Source organism: Plectrocnemia conspersa, unplaced genomic scaffold (genome assembly GCF_051122295.1).
Source record: "Plectrocnemia conspersa isolate PC_06_02 unplaced genomic scaffold, ASM5112229v1 ptg000009l, whole genome shotgun sequence".
Taxonomy (NCBI): domain Eukaryota; kingdom Metazoa; phylum Arthropoda; class Insecta; order Trichoptera; family Polycentropodidae; genus Plectrocnemia; species Plectrocnemia conspersa.
Window position 1 is genome coordinate 9262518 of NW_028277173.1, and position 15442 is coordinate 9277959.

General features: G+C 28.3%; 1 protein-coding gene across 1 annotated transcript in view; it reads left to right on the forward strand.

The window, feature by feature from the left end:
• Nucleotides 1-15442, forward strand: part of LOC148231856 (uncharacterized) — a 121135-nt gene that overhangs the window by 96658 nt on the left and 9035 nt on the right. The window contains exons 3-4 of the mRNA XM_088192296.1: nucleotides 4633-4836; nucleotides 9417-9501. Of these exons, the coding sequence (XP_088048422.1) occupies nucleotides 4633-4836; nucleotides 9417-9501 (289 nt within the window). The remainder of the gene's footprint in view (nucleotides 1-4632; nucleotides 4837-9416; nucleotides 9502-15442) is intronic.

Sequence of the window (15442 nt, forward strand, 5' to 3'; positions counted from 1 at the left end):
TTGGCTTATAGCTTAAGATTTCAGCCTTCATACTGGTCATAGCTTATAATAATTTTACACTTATCAATGTCGTATTTAAATACGGCATTGAAAAGTTAAAGACAGTGCGTTCTTCTGGGCCTGTATGGCTCCCAAATTAATTTTGAAGAATTGCGAAGTCAGTCGCACTCCGTAGGAAAAAATAATTTAATTTATATATATAACAAAAGTCAATGGCGCGTTTACGCGCGCACGTTAATGCGTATTTCCGAGAATACATGCGAATACACGGCTATCGTCTTCATTCGGTGACGAAATATTTTTAGTCCGCAAAACGACAGTTGAAAATCGTTAATTCTAATTAGTTTTAATCAAGCATTCGTTGCGATTTTTCGCAAAGTTATGTATTTTATATCATAGTAATATTTGTATAAATTTAAACATTAATCAAAGGGTAAAATTAATCAACGCTTTTTAAAAACAAAACATTTTCACTATGACATTGTGATTGCAAAAAATTATAAAAGTGTTGCGAGGCTGTCCAAAAGTGGATAAAAATAATTTATTCCGTTAGTGCAAAAATATTTAAATCACTATATATCATAATATTTTAAGTTATGAAACAAACATACGTATCTAGAGTCAAAATACAAAAAGACGTAAGGAAATAGAGCAAATCTCGCTTAATCAAACAATATATTTTAATACGGTTGTTTTTTCAAAAATAAATATCGAGCAATGGGTGAAAAATAATAAAAATGTTAGAGAAAGAGAAGATATTGAAGAACAACCAGCAGACTTCGAACAAATATAAGAAATTCAAAAGCAACCAATAGATGAGATTAATCAAATACTATTGGATTTTTCACAAATAGACAGAGGTTGTATCTGATAAAATGGTAGAGAATTTTTTAATTTATAAACCGCGTAATACGGGTTTTTCAGAAATATTTCTTAAAATAGTATAAAATTATTTTCTGAGCAGTTAAAATGTCTACGATAAGTTTTGATATATATCAGGTACATTTTATTATTGATTTTATAAATGTTAACTTCTTATATATAAAATCTGTGGTGGCAAATAGCATTCGAATTGATGTATTCAAATATCACCTTTCATTTGCATAATGTCGTATTTCAGGTCCTTTTATATACCAGCTAAAAAATCAGATTACCGCATTGTGTATATAGTACCTAATAATGATGTTTATACGTAAAAATGTAAATTAAATCACACAAAGGTTTCAAGGGGGAAAGCTAACGTGCGCTCTCTAATAAAATATATTATTCGCTATCCGAAAAAAAGGTTTAAATAAGGCATTGACGTCATGTGCGTGTAACAACACCTAGTGTGAAAAATCGATTTGTTTGATGCGTATGATTTTTCGCAAACAGCAATTTACAAAAAGAACCAAAAAATTATGTTTATAATCGATAATTAACTTTCCAATATATTATAGTTATGTTTTAAATAAAAATATCGATTTATTAACATAATGTTGTTTTGAGAAAGTTATTAAATGAAATTAATTATTCGAGGTTGAATTAATTCAATTTTTAATTAGAGGATTCATAATTAAGATTGTTTATTCATGAAATGTCAGATCAAAGCGAACTGTTTGTATGTTTTTCATTTAAATTAGTACGTTGGTGGGCTTACATATAAATTGCGGTATTTCAACGTTTATTATTTACATCTTTTATAGATAAATAAAAAAGTTAATAATTATTTATTATAAAATTAATATGTACAACCAATTTATATCAGCCTTGAATTTAGACTTATTCTATTTAAAATGTATTTTGACCAAAAAAATATAATTCAGCTAAATATAGATCTTTGGAATTAAATTTATTTATTTAGTTAAGAAATAATTGTAGCTGAGTTATTAGCTTGGGCCAAACCAAAAATAAAAGGATTAATTTTTAAGTCTAAAATGTTAGAGCTTCTTATAACTTTTATTTTATATAATAAATATATAATAAATAAGATTATATAATAAAAATCAAATAATAATTTATCTAAGGTGAGTTATAAGAATAGAAAGTATATTTATAGCTTTTTATAACTTATTAAAATAATATTACTAAATTTAATCATTAATATTGAGTTTATTAATTTAATAAATATTAAATATATTAATAAATTTAGTCTTACTTTTACAGAAATGTAAAACAATAAAATTAAAAATTGTGTTTATCACAATATTGGATATATTTGCACAATTAATCAATTAAAATGAAACATAAATAGCTTATAAACAAAATATTGTACTAAGCATTAAAAATGAAAACTATAAAATTAATTTAATTGAATTTTCATTATTTGTGTTCAAGGCACAAAAATTGAATTAAATTTATTTCGCTCGCTTAGTCTGTCAAACGATTTTTTTTTTTTGCTCTGTTTGTTATCAAACATGCTTGTCTGACAAAGTTCACGTCGGATAATTTACATACTCACTAGGTAAAGCATACATTATCTAGGGAAAGTATACTCGAAACTTTGTCTAATTCATTCTATACTTTATCAAAATTTAGCACTAACATATAAATTAGATAATTCCAAATTTAATGTTATGAGGTAAAATCTTCCAGCCAAATACTTTGATTTTATTATGAGTCAGTTTCGCCACATGGGGACGCTCATTATTGTGTTTATTAACAAAAGTCGAGCAGCGGACCTTTTTTTTCGTATAAACAAGCCAACTGATCAATTGTTTGGCCATGTTTAAGAGTTTCGTAATGCACAATTCATTTAAAATCTCAGCATATACACAAAAAAAAATGTTTCTACAATGAGCCCTGCTTTCAAGTTTCGCTACTTGACCTGACAACCATCGTCTTCTGCGACGATTGTTGTCGTAAAACATTCACTTATAATCTCTGATTAGCAAATGATCGAAAAAAAGTACTGCTTTAGTATCTCGGCCAATTGACGGATAGTATGCGTAGGATTTGCTTCTATATCTGCAGCCAAGACTTCATCGTCTATTTTTGATGCTTTCCCACATTTTTTTTGAACCCTCTTTAACGTTTACGGATATGTAATGAATCACTTTCCAGTTCACAAATGTTTTTAGTGGCTGTAATTTCCGATTTTTTTTATGAAATTCATATAACATTAATTGTCCACTTGGCTTAATTAAGTGAAGTGAAGTCAGATTTGTACCAACACAGATATAATATAAGACGTACTCAGCTGTCAACGACCAAAGCACATTAATTTCAGGATTACTTAATACATATTATAGTGAAGAATAATGAAAGAAAACAAACAATTACAATACTTTTCTCTATAATTATTTTTTATATATTTAATATCATAAATTATTATACTTTTACTAATTATTACTAAGTACATATGTTAAATGCTTAAATCATATTTTTAAATTAAATATATTATGTAACATGTATTTATTTATATTATATAAACTCGTAACATAACTTTTTTTAATCCGACAATGGTGCAGCATTATAATGAAGAGAATACATTTTGGGCATGCTTCCAAAATTTAACTAGATGAACCTGTCAGATTGCCAAACCGCTCTTAAATTGAATCCAATGGTAAACTAATAGTTTGAACCTACTAATAATAATAATAATATTATATTTAAACATTATACCCGATTAACGCACGTTTAGAACAACCGAAACCAAATGTTTATGTTAACATAACAATGTTCACCAAACCGCTACCGTTTCTCGCATATATTGTAGTTAAAACCACCCTTTGAACCCGATTAAACTTAAACCATCTTTAGACTGTGTTCATACATATATGATTTATATACCCTTGGACGTGCAAGCTTTAACCCTGGAACGATTTACCATTACCATACTTCAACCCCACAAACAGATATATATTTGATCAGTATATCCATTAATTATTTGACTCCCTACAGTAAAATCGTTTTTTATATATAAAAAGGTCGTTATTAATAAAAATACTGATTCATGCTTCTAGTGATATTGCGATAAAAGCAGATCTATCAAGAAAGTTTTCGAAATCAGATATAACAATAATCAAGATTAATTTTGGATTTCAAAAAGGTAATACTGGTTAAATAATTATGTATCTAAAAATGATACAACAAATTACACACAGATTAACGAACTTTATGGAAATTTATTTTCTTATTTAAAAGAACTAAACATATACTCTCCATGCTTCCAGGAGAGTAAGAATTAAGATAAAATACTGTATTAATTGATCAAAGAAAAACTGCATTACTTTGAGATATGTATTTATAACTATTTAATAAAATCTTTAGATGATTTCACAACCAATTTGTTTCTGATTCTGATTTATTACACAGAGAAGAGTGATCACTGAACGAACGAACTTCACAAGAAGTGACACGACCGCTTCAAACACATAATAATTAATTAATTAATACATTTGTATATATTGAATCCTAAGCAAAATATTAGATGCGGTCATAATAAAAAAGGATTTTATATTTATACCCGATTTCGAAAACTTTTAAAACATATCTCCAAATATAAATAATTAACAATTAAAAAAGCAGATGTTCTCTAATTTCCAGACTTGCTTCAGTGTAAGTATAAATATATTAATAATTTACCCATTGCAACGCATTGGGCTCATGACTGTCAAGTTTCAGTATGTAATATATTATTAAAAATTCCAGATATCCCATAAAGCGGACTCGACAAATGTCACCGTGCGACGATGGATACATTTACATACCAGTGGCATTTATGGGCCTCTTGTATCTGGTGTACCTGGTCGAGTGCTATCACTGTACGGCCAGACTACAGTTGGCACACAGGGTGGACGTGAATGCCGTGGTCGACAGGGTGAGAGCGATGCGGCTGGCCAAACCGAAAGTTTGGTAAGTAAACAAATTGATTTTGATTAGTTCTTTGAAATAGTGACCTCCATTAGGGCGACGTCTCAGAGTCGACGTAATTAATGCTAAAGTTAGCGTCCATTATCCAAAAACACGCTAATAATAATCAACTAATGGTATTTTAAAGGTTAAGGTTAAACTTTTCATACATAATTTATGCTATCGCGTAGAATTTCCTGTTGAAAATAGAATACACGTATTAAAATTCGTATGTGTGTTATGTGATTTTAATGTTTTGTATTCTTGTCTTCATAACTTTTGTAATCAAAGACACAGATATACTTATATATTCCCATTGGCCAAAATTAATTTAATACAGGGTAGACCAAAAATAAATTGTATTTTTTTAAATGTTTGTAAAACATTATATTTACCGGCTCGAGCGATATGTAGTAGACAAAACTAGATAAATATGTTCACCAAAAGGCAAGTGGCCTAACACTGTCGAAAGCTTCTGTACATTTTTGCAATCTGACGATTTCCGCGCTAAGAGGTTTCTTTTTATCTGATTATTTATAATATAAATGTAGTTATTATATTACTAAAGCAGAAATAACGCCGACAAAAGTAGTTAAGAAAATCGTTAACATTTTTTTGCAATTAAAATACCAAGACCCCATGTATATTTTTAAACATCTGCAGCTGTATTAAAAAATCAGCGGCTGTAAAACATTTAATGAAACTTCTTAAAAAATCAACAAATTTCTTAAGAAAAGAAAATTATTGAGAACACTACACCACGTCACAAAAATATATACCTATTTCCAAAGGCTATATAGAGACTAGAATAAAAATACTCGATATAAAATATACATGGCGACAACGTCAGATAATTCTATATATTATTAACCACCATCGCCGTCATTTGCGATGTGCCCTCGTTAAAAATTCAAGCGATAATTGTTTTATCGAAGTAAATTTAAGTGGCGGTATACACCATATATTTTTTAACACAGAAAGACCCTTTTAAATACTTATTTCCATTTATATAGGAATTGCGTTTTTTAAGTTTGCTTTTAGCTGAAACAGAATAAAATTTCCATAAACATACATAAATATATCATAAACAAATAATATTTTCCAATAACATCGTTATGGGAAAATTTCACTCATGTCGAATTTTCAAGATAAATTTTCGAACATATTTTTAAATTGAATATGCCGTAAAGCGTAGTGGAAAAATATTCGTACATAAAATCTGTATACATACAATACATTTAAATATGTAAATATAATATTTAATTGAACATATTTAGAGAAAATATATGTGCATAAAAAACAAATAGCAAAAAAGTGATAAAATACCATAAAACAGTGGTTGATAACATAGCTTAACGTTACACAATTTTCATGTAAAATGAACATGAGGTATAAAATTGAATTTAACTTATTTTTATTTTTTGCCCTTCCGGATAAATTAACATACACTTAACATAGTAGAATCACTAGACTGCAAAATTCATGATCAAAGTCCTGACTTGATAAATTAAGTAATGAAAATTTGACTGAACTGAAGAATTAAAAAAATGTCAACTAAAGAAAACAGTATTGTTATATTCATATATCCAGCCAGAATTTAGTCGAAAGATTCTTTTCTAAGCTTGAAAATTTATATTTAAAATCACTCGTGAAATTGATACTTTCCGTATGTTTAAAAACATTAAATATGAAACATTACTTATTTTTTACGATATAAGTTTAAAATTAGATTATTACAGTCATGTTTTTGTTGATGCCCATATAGATTCCATATTCCGATATTTAAAAAAAATAGTCCCCAAAATTTTTATACAAAATTGCATGTTATATAAATTTATTTTAAAAAATCGGCTTAAAAAAGGTCGTAAGAGACCAGCAAATATGATGTCCTGGCTGCAGAAATAAAAACAAACCCTACTCAAATTATTTATCAACTGGCCGACAAATTCAAAACCGATCTCATCCACCTTATAGTCCAGACCTTGCTCCTTCCGACTACTATTTATTTTGATTAATGGAACACTTTCTAAACGAGATATAAACCAAAAAGCAAAAGGGTGCTATTGGAATATTTTTAATCAGCCTTTAACATTTAGTGCTAATAGAATTAAAACAATTGTCTGAGAGCTAAGAAAAAAATAATATATATTTAAAATCACTAACATAAAAACAATTTTCTACATTAAAAAAACGACATCCATTTCGGGATTACCTTATATCTTTACATAGATCACACCCATGGGAAATCACGGTAACCGAATATTACCAACCCAAATTATTTCGTGATTCGAGGTCAAAGTTATAAAATAAGTTTGACATTATAAAACATTTTCGGATCACTGTGCACACACTTAGTACGACGTGTTCCGGAACAGCCGACGAGAAGTTTTCCGGATACAACGGTCATGCTCTACGGGGAGCTTCCGTGGCTTAATAGACGGAAACTTTAACCCTAAATAAGTACTGCACCTCGTCTCAGATGTTACAGTGTGATTAAAGTGTGACGTTAGGGCGGATTAGATCGTTGACAGATGTATCCCAGACTGAACCGAATGCTTTTGATAGTATGATCCTTGAAGAGATATTACGACCGAAGTCTGGACGAAATAAATTTATGTAGGGTCAGAATTTAGCATTTAGATTACAAAATTACTATTAAATATATTAAGTCAGTTCATAAATCCTTGCATATTTTTTTAATTAAAAATTAAAACCAATTGCTTTACAAAACTTTTCTGTATTAAAAATCCTTACTAAATTTATTTTCTTTTCAACGTGATATTTTTTACTATTGTGCTGATAATTTAGCTAGATAACAAAAGACTACATTTTTTACAGAGTTTATTATATTTTTGTATGTATAGTATTTTTTATTATTGCGTTAAATTAAAAAATAAAAATAATAATGGAATTGGATACTTTCCTTTTTGCTCACTCGCTTGTTAAATTACGAGAGTGAGAGAGAGATAAGGGTGTGCGTTACATACGTTCCACACGCCCTTATCTCTCACTCACTCTCTTCACTTAACACGCGAGCGAGTGAAAAGTAAAGTATCTTACCATACGCGTCTGGTTAAAAACCGTATTTTAAAATTATATGAAAGATTTTAATGATAATATTTTTAAGCATTTCTAATAATATTAGAGAATACTTATTTAAATATTCTGTGAATAATTACTGCAGTAAGAACTTCTAAAATATTTCTTTAAATAATACTATGTATCAGCTTTGGCCAAAAATAATATAATGCTAAAATAATTGTGTATTTTTCATAAAATAATATTTTACACGTTTAATATGTATAGTTTTTTTTAAATAAAGTTGTGTTGTTGAAACAAGATTAGGAGCAGACGCTTTTTTATACCCCATAGCGACCATACTTTCAGTTTTCTTCGAAAGACTCGAGACTAACCTTATTTCCGGACTCTTCGAGCTTTTGCACAAAAGCTTTTAAATAAAGGAAATTTCTCTCTTTTCTATTTACCTTCAACAAACATTTACTCACACGCACACTCATAAATACATACGTATATTATATAGTATATTTTACACACACAAAATACATCACGTCAGCATGTCTCATCTAACAGACATTATCATCCCTCTCATTATTTTCTACGAAAAAATAGCTATATTCTAATAAAACCCTTGTCAAAAATGCCAATTAACCGAAGACCCGGATAAAATCTTGGTTTTATTTATTACGTAAACAGCATTTTATGCGATTATATCACGTAAGATCTCTTAAGATAAAATATTAAGCTCAAAATCTAATAATATTCCCCGTCACTAATAATTTAATAGTAAAATATTAGAGGTATCGTATCACACAATGGAAATGTTTACTTTCAATACGCAATTATCTTAACATATCAAAGTCAATCCGATTATATTTAAATTCAATATGAGAGAAGACGTTGCTGTGAGTCGTGTTGGTAACCCACAATTAATTTGAGAGTTCACTCTTGCGAATTGACTTCGCAAGAGTGAACTCACTTAATTTCTCGAAATCGATATGTTGGCGAGTTATATACTGGCCGTGAATCGCAAAATTAAGTTAATTAACTGTTAAACTTAATGAGTTAATTACTGTTCAACATAATGCAAGTAATTTTTTTAACTTAAAAGTTTATCGTAGCAAAATTTTAAATTAATTAGTGTTTCATTTCTAATCAGATTCACTTGCTCCGTATGAAGATGTATCACATTTAAAAATTATATGAAAATGAAGTTTTTCTTTAAGCAACTTATTTTTCGTATATTAATTAAAATAAAAACACTGCATACAAAAGTTTAACAAAATAATTACATTTTAGTAAGCGAAATAATGATAGTTTGTATTAGTTTATGTAGTCAAATATCAGAATAAAATATCAGGTTTAATTAAATTTGTTTCAAAGGCAATACAAGTAGCATTTATTTTAATTAAAAAATATTAAAGCTCTTTCCAGTTTTTAATTACTAAATTATACTGCGCGATACGCCTGTTAATAATTTGGTGCTTTAACAAATTCCTTTTCTATCATATTTCATGTGGGTACATATACTTTAATATTGATTGTATGTATTTTTTATTCCGTAGGTGGAAAGCTGTATGTTATCACTACGTCAGAAGAAAACAACAAGTCACGCGCTATAGAAACGGCGATTCGTACACAACTACACAGGTACATGTTCTATAATTCGTGTTATTAATAACGATACAAAATATTTAGGTCAGTCAATAGATTCATATGTATTTTTAAAATTTACAAATATGATCAATATTTGAGTTGCATGTTTACAATATATCTGAATTTATGATTTAATTATATTTGAATAGTAAATGGTATTCTATAATAAAATCTTATTTTATTCTATAATATAAGTTTAATGGTATATGTTACCAAGAACTACATGAGTTTAACTAGAAGTACATATTTATATATATTTAATAATAGCTCCAGCAGCATCCCCTTTTTAAATTTGAAAACTTTTATATTCCCAGAAAAATACATAATACAATTTTATGAATTGCATTTAAAAGACTAAAGTGGAATAACATACACGAGACTATTAATTTACATATAAAATACTATACAAATGCTGTTTTATATTACTAGCGCTGGTGCTAAATTTGAGTAGATATGTATATGAATTAAATAAATACAATAGAAGTTCGATATCAATTCATGTATTCAATTAAAATGACATGTGGAATAATTCAGTTTTTTATGTTTCCTTATTGTTTTGTTTTTGATATTGCTATATGATAAAATCATAGATTCTCTAAATTCAATATACATACTTGTAATTATTGATCTTGTGATACTTAATTGAGTATTTAAACAAAGAAAAATACGACAGCTGCGATGTGACGTTATATGACGTCAAAATTATCGCGATCGTGTTTGCGGCCCAATAACACTGTAAAAACAACAGCGCTATTTAACAGATTTTATTGGAACTGTTCTTTAAACATTCCAAGCACTAATTATAACAAACTGTGAAATTCTTAGCAAAATCAGTTCAGTAGTTTTTGAGTCTATAGGGTACATACATACGAAAATTGCCTTTTATTTATATAGAAGATTAAATTTGTCTTACAAAACAGGTATATTTGGATTTTATTGCATGATATCATTGTAATGGTAGCAACAGTAGTTTTGGATTTTAATAGACAATATTTTAAAGATGGTAGATGAAAGTTAAATTGCAATATTTTTTTATTAATAATAATAATAAATAATAAACAGAAATGCTTATTTTAATCACTTTTACTGATCAATGTAAGAAATGGATAAACGGAATTGTAAATTAATGTGTAATATTTATATAAACAAAAAGTATTAAAGGCACAGGTTTTTTAATGCTTTTTAATATCAGCGACTGTAGTATGAATTTTTCTACATTTTTTTATTATATTATTATATACGTTTATTTCAATAATATAAAAAAATACAGATATTCATTATATATTTTTAGCTGCAATTTAATAAATAATAAGATAATAAAACAAAGCGTTTGTGGTTATAATTTAAGGGAAAATAAAAACCCTTGTACAATTTAAGCGAAAGAAAAATAATAAAAAAAGGAAAGTGAGTTCATTTCATTAAAGAACTGGAATTATTGCTTTGTTGTTTTAGCCTATAAAGCAATACGTGCTTTGACATTTTAAGCTTGTATTTAAATTTAAGGTTGTTTTTATCGTAGTAATCGATACACGAGATTAGTAGGTTAAATTCTCTACAATGATACAACACTTTGCCTATATGATGGATTATTGACTGATATTATCTTTAATTTTAACCCTAAATTGTTCATTTTTCCAAACTTAATATTTGAAGAAGTTTCATAAAAATGAGTTTATTTAATATTGATCTATCAATCTATTATTTGGAATCATCGAAATACAAAATATCCTCCAAATCGAAAAAATTCAAAAAAGGTAAAGGATAAGGAAAATGATATTTGGTTATTGTCCGTCCTTGTATCTCAGCACCTTTCCACTTCACCCGAATTCGCGCATCGATGCGTGCAAAATGAATTTGGCGTTAGACGCATGCACGCACGGGTGCGTGAGAACTCTATATTAAAAAAAACTCATTCCACGAAATACCTTTCAATTCTACGCGCTCTCTCATATGTGCATTTGTATCAAATACTTTTGCCCCTCATAAATCAAGAAATAAAACAGACACTTTATGGTCCTAGTGTTTTTTAACACGTTTGGATTCTAGCTACGCCTTCTGTCAAATGCTTCAAATATTTTTCCAAATGTTCTACTTATGTTACGATTGTAAAATATTTTTATATAAAATCCATAAAAATTAAAACCAAAGTTTAGTTTGTCCCTGTGGCTATGTTGTATGATTTTTGTGATCTTTTTATTTGATCTGACATTTTTTTATCGTATAAATGATCATCTGTAGCAAATATTGAATACCCCTTAGCATCCTCGGAATTAAAATTAAGTCAATGGTGGAGAAAAAGCCACAAGGAAGACCACCGCTTGACCGAAAGATACTTTCCAGATATGTTCCCTCCATCTGCAACCCTAGGAAACCCATGGAGATCATGTATCGTGTGTACAAAAAAAGGGATGCGAATGGAAAAAAATAAAAGAGACACTTAATACCATTGTCCGAATTGTATGGTTGCATTATGTGTTTCAAAAATTATAAGGTATTGTTATTTTATTTGACAAAAAGTATTGTGTACACATACATATGCATTTCTTTGATATTTTCAGAATTTGTAAAAACAGCAAACAAGGCAACTTTTAATAAAAAAAATTAAATTGCAATATTAAAAATAATAATCAATAAAAAAAAATTATATCATTCTTATACAACATCACACAATAAATCGCAATATAAAAAGATGATTATTTTTAACCATTTTTCTGAAATAATCCCGAGGGTGAAGTGTTTGAAGCGTTGGGATACGATTAATCGAACCTCGAACTATTCTCGAGGAAACCAGTTTTAGGTTTTGGAACGTCTTCGAGAATAAAGATCGCGTCCTCTTTTGATACCCGTTAGAGAGAAAAATAGTCAATACCGGTATTACCGGTATGTAGCCGACTCACATTGATAAATTTAATGTCAGCAACGAGGAGCTGGTCCAGTTCGTACCATTTAATTTTTTTCACATTTTTTTAACGCTATATATTGTTTTTTGACGATCGTGGTGCATTAGGATAACCTGTTAGGTCACAATAATCTTAATTTAATTTAATTGGATAATTTAACATATTCTGATACTCTAACTTGAATTCACTCAATGTGACTTTGAGCGCACTTCTCCAGATGAAATAAACAAATTCGACGATTTGCTATCCTTGAAACGATAGAATATTTTCTTCAATAGGTTTTGTTAATATTATTAAAATATTTTAGCTACACACAAGTCTATATATTTTGCTTTGAAAGTCGCTTGGTGATCAATATAATAATTATTGTGTATGAAAATATCGATTCGATATTTATATATGAATGGTGGTATAATACCATTCCTATGTAACGATTGCTCGTTTAAGATCCATTCAGCAAACTTACTGATTATAGCTCCAAAATTATTATACTAGGATACAAACAACAATTTGTTTGAAACACAAAAATAAGTCTCTCTACCTCAGAAATAATATAACTGGAAACATATTTCAATACGAATAATTTATGAACATGAATCGAATCAAAGAAATAATCAAAACACAAGTGTGTTCATCAAATTCTAAGAACTCTCGAGATCAGTAAGCATTAAATGGGGTCGCAGCCTATATAAAAAAATATAAATATGTAAGAAGGAAGAAATAAAAATATATATGTATATACATATATAAAAAAAGAGAAAGAGATAAAGACAAACATACTTTTGCTTTATTACATGAACAAGTGTCGGATGCGAATCTTCCGAGAAAGGCAGATATAAATATACGCATTTAAATGGAAATTCATATATTTTTTGTCACAGAAAGCTCAGCTTTCTGAATGTTATATAGTTGGCAATATTATATAATGTATGGGTATAAATGATGAAAATCTACCTGGGCGGTGTCGAATTTGCGGTTAGGTATGAAATGTCACAGCCTGCATAATAATATTTTTGAAAAGCTTTGATTCCGTACTGAAAAACAGCACTTTGCAGAAATACGGTATTGAAACGTTAATAAAGTGGCGATGGACCATGTTTCACGGGATGATGACTATATTACTTCACATTGTGATATAATAGCATAGAACTTATATGTATATATATAGTATATATATCATATATAATTGCATTCAGTAGAAATGAGGCAACGCTGTGCGAATATTTATTCAAAGTACGTATTTTTGTGATCGCGTGAAACGAATATGATAAAAAAATTCCTATGAGACTCTAGATTATTAATTTATTTTATAGTAAAACATATTTTATCAAATCTTTGCACAAAGCATCTCTCCATAGTATTCAACCCAATCTCTTTCCAGCACGTTTTTCATGAACAAGTAAACTATATATGATGTTCAGGATAATTAAATATATACTACAGTTTAAGAATATCAGTTAGTTTTATTATTATTTATATTATTTTATTTTATATCAGTGTATAGAAAGGTTTCAAACGATAAAAGGAATGTGCTGGATTTATCATTAAAAAACTACGTGGTTATTGTATTAGGAGAAAGAAAGAACCACAAAAATACACATAAAAATACTTTTTAAACAAAACAAAAATCCATAAACAGCTAAATATTTTAGTATATCAGTGAATACCAAATTTGCAACATGTCAACTAGCTTAATTTAGTACTTAGATAATTAAGTAATGGACAACCTATTAAAAGATATTTAACATTTTTAGAAATAAAAGTAATACCGGAAAATAAATGGCAAAGCAAATTTTATGTAGAGATCAATATTTTGCTAATATCTGGGCGTTACAAAATGAGTTAACAAATATAAACATAATATTCTATCTTAAGTGTAATTTTTGTTTCAAACAATAATGTTTTATTTTACAATTAGTATTTATTGATATTTTGAATTTTTTGGGGGTCATCTAAATGTTTTATTCCAGCTCTAATTACAGTGAATAAGTGTCTGCTAAAGCAGACATTATTTTCAGTTTACTGAATAATACCTAATTTATCATGGTCCAGTGTTCTGTATATTCATATAGATACCTTACTTCTCACAAGTTCATTAGAGCTTTAAACTCCAGAAATTAATGCTTAAAACACGCAATCTTGCAATTAATTCCGATGCATTCCGCGAAGTAAACACGTTACATAATATAAACCGTGTAATTCGGTGTACTCAAATTATCACAATACCATCGTGCGAGCAAGTGCAAAGTTTCGCGAAATTCTGGCGGAGACTTTGTTGGAAAGTTTTCGGTATTCCAAAGTTGGCGCATCAAAAGATTAACTACGGAACGAAACACTCCGGTCGAGTATTTATGTCGAGAACTTTTGAATTATTCAAAAGATGTCGATTATCACGGGAGGAGATTTCAATTTTACCAAAATTAAAATATTCCATACCTCGATGGAAGTATTTTGAGTCGATTAGAAACTCGGTGAATATTTTAATATTATAATTTTATTAAGATCTTATTAAATAATCCGATTTTCCATTACGATAAATATTCAATTTATAAAAACATACCATTTTTTTATTAAAAAAACTGTCAATTTTAATCACGAAAGTGAAAAGAAGTATATATTTTATCATAAAAAATATTTAAACAAAAAGTTTTATATCTATTATTAAAACCTTTATGAAAGTCGTTGAAATATATTTACAACAAAGAGAACTATTGGAAAGGTTGAAGTTTGGTATTTATAATTAAAACGTTAATATCTATTCCATAAAAATATATATTCAAATTATTTATTTTGTTACAAATAACTGTCAAATATGAAACAATAAATTAACGTAGATGACATTCTAACGATCATTTCGATCCATAGAAAAGAAATGGTAGCCGGTAAAAAGAGCGTGCGTCAAATGAGCGCCGTCATATGAGCGCTGCGTTATAAGAGCGTTTACCAAAGTAGCGGTGTAACAAAATAGCGTACGTCAAATGCGCAGACAGTCATATGGGCGCAAAAATACTTGAAGAAAATCAAATAATGAATAT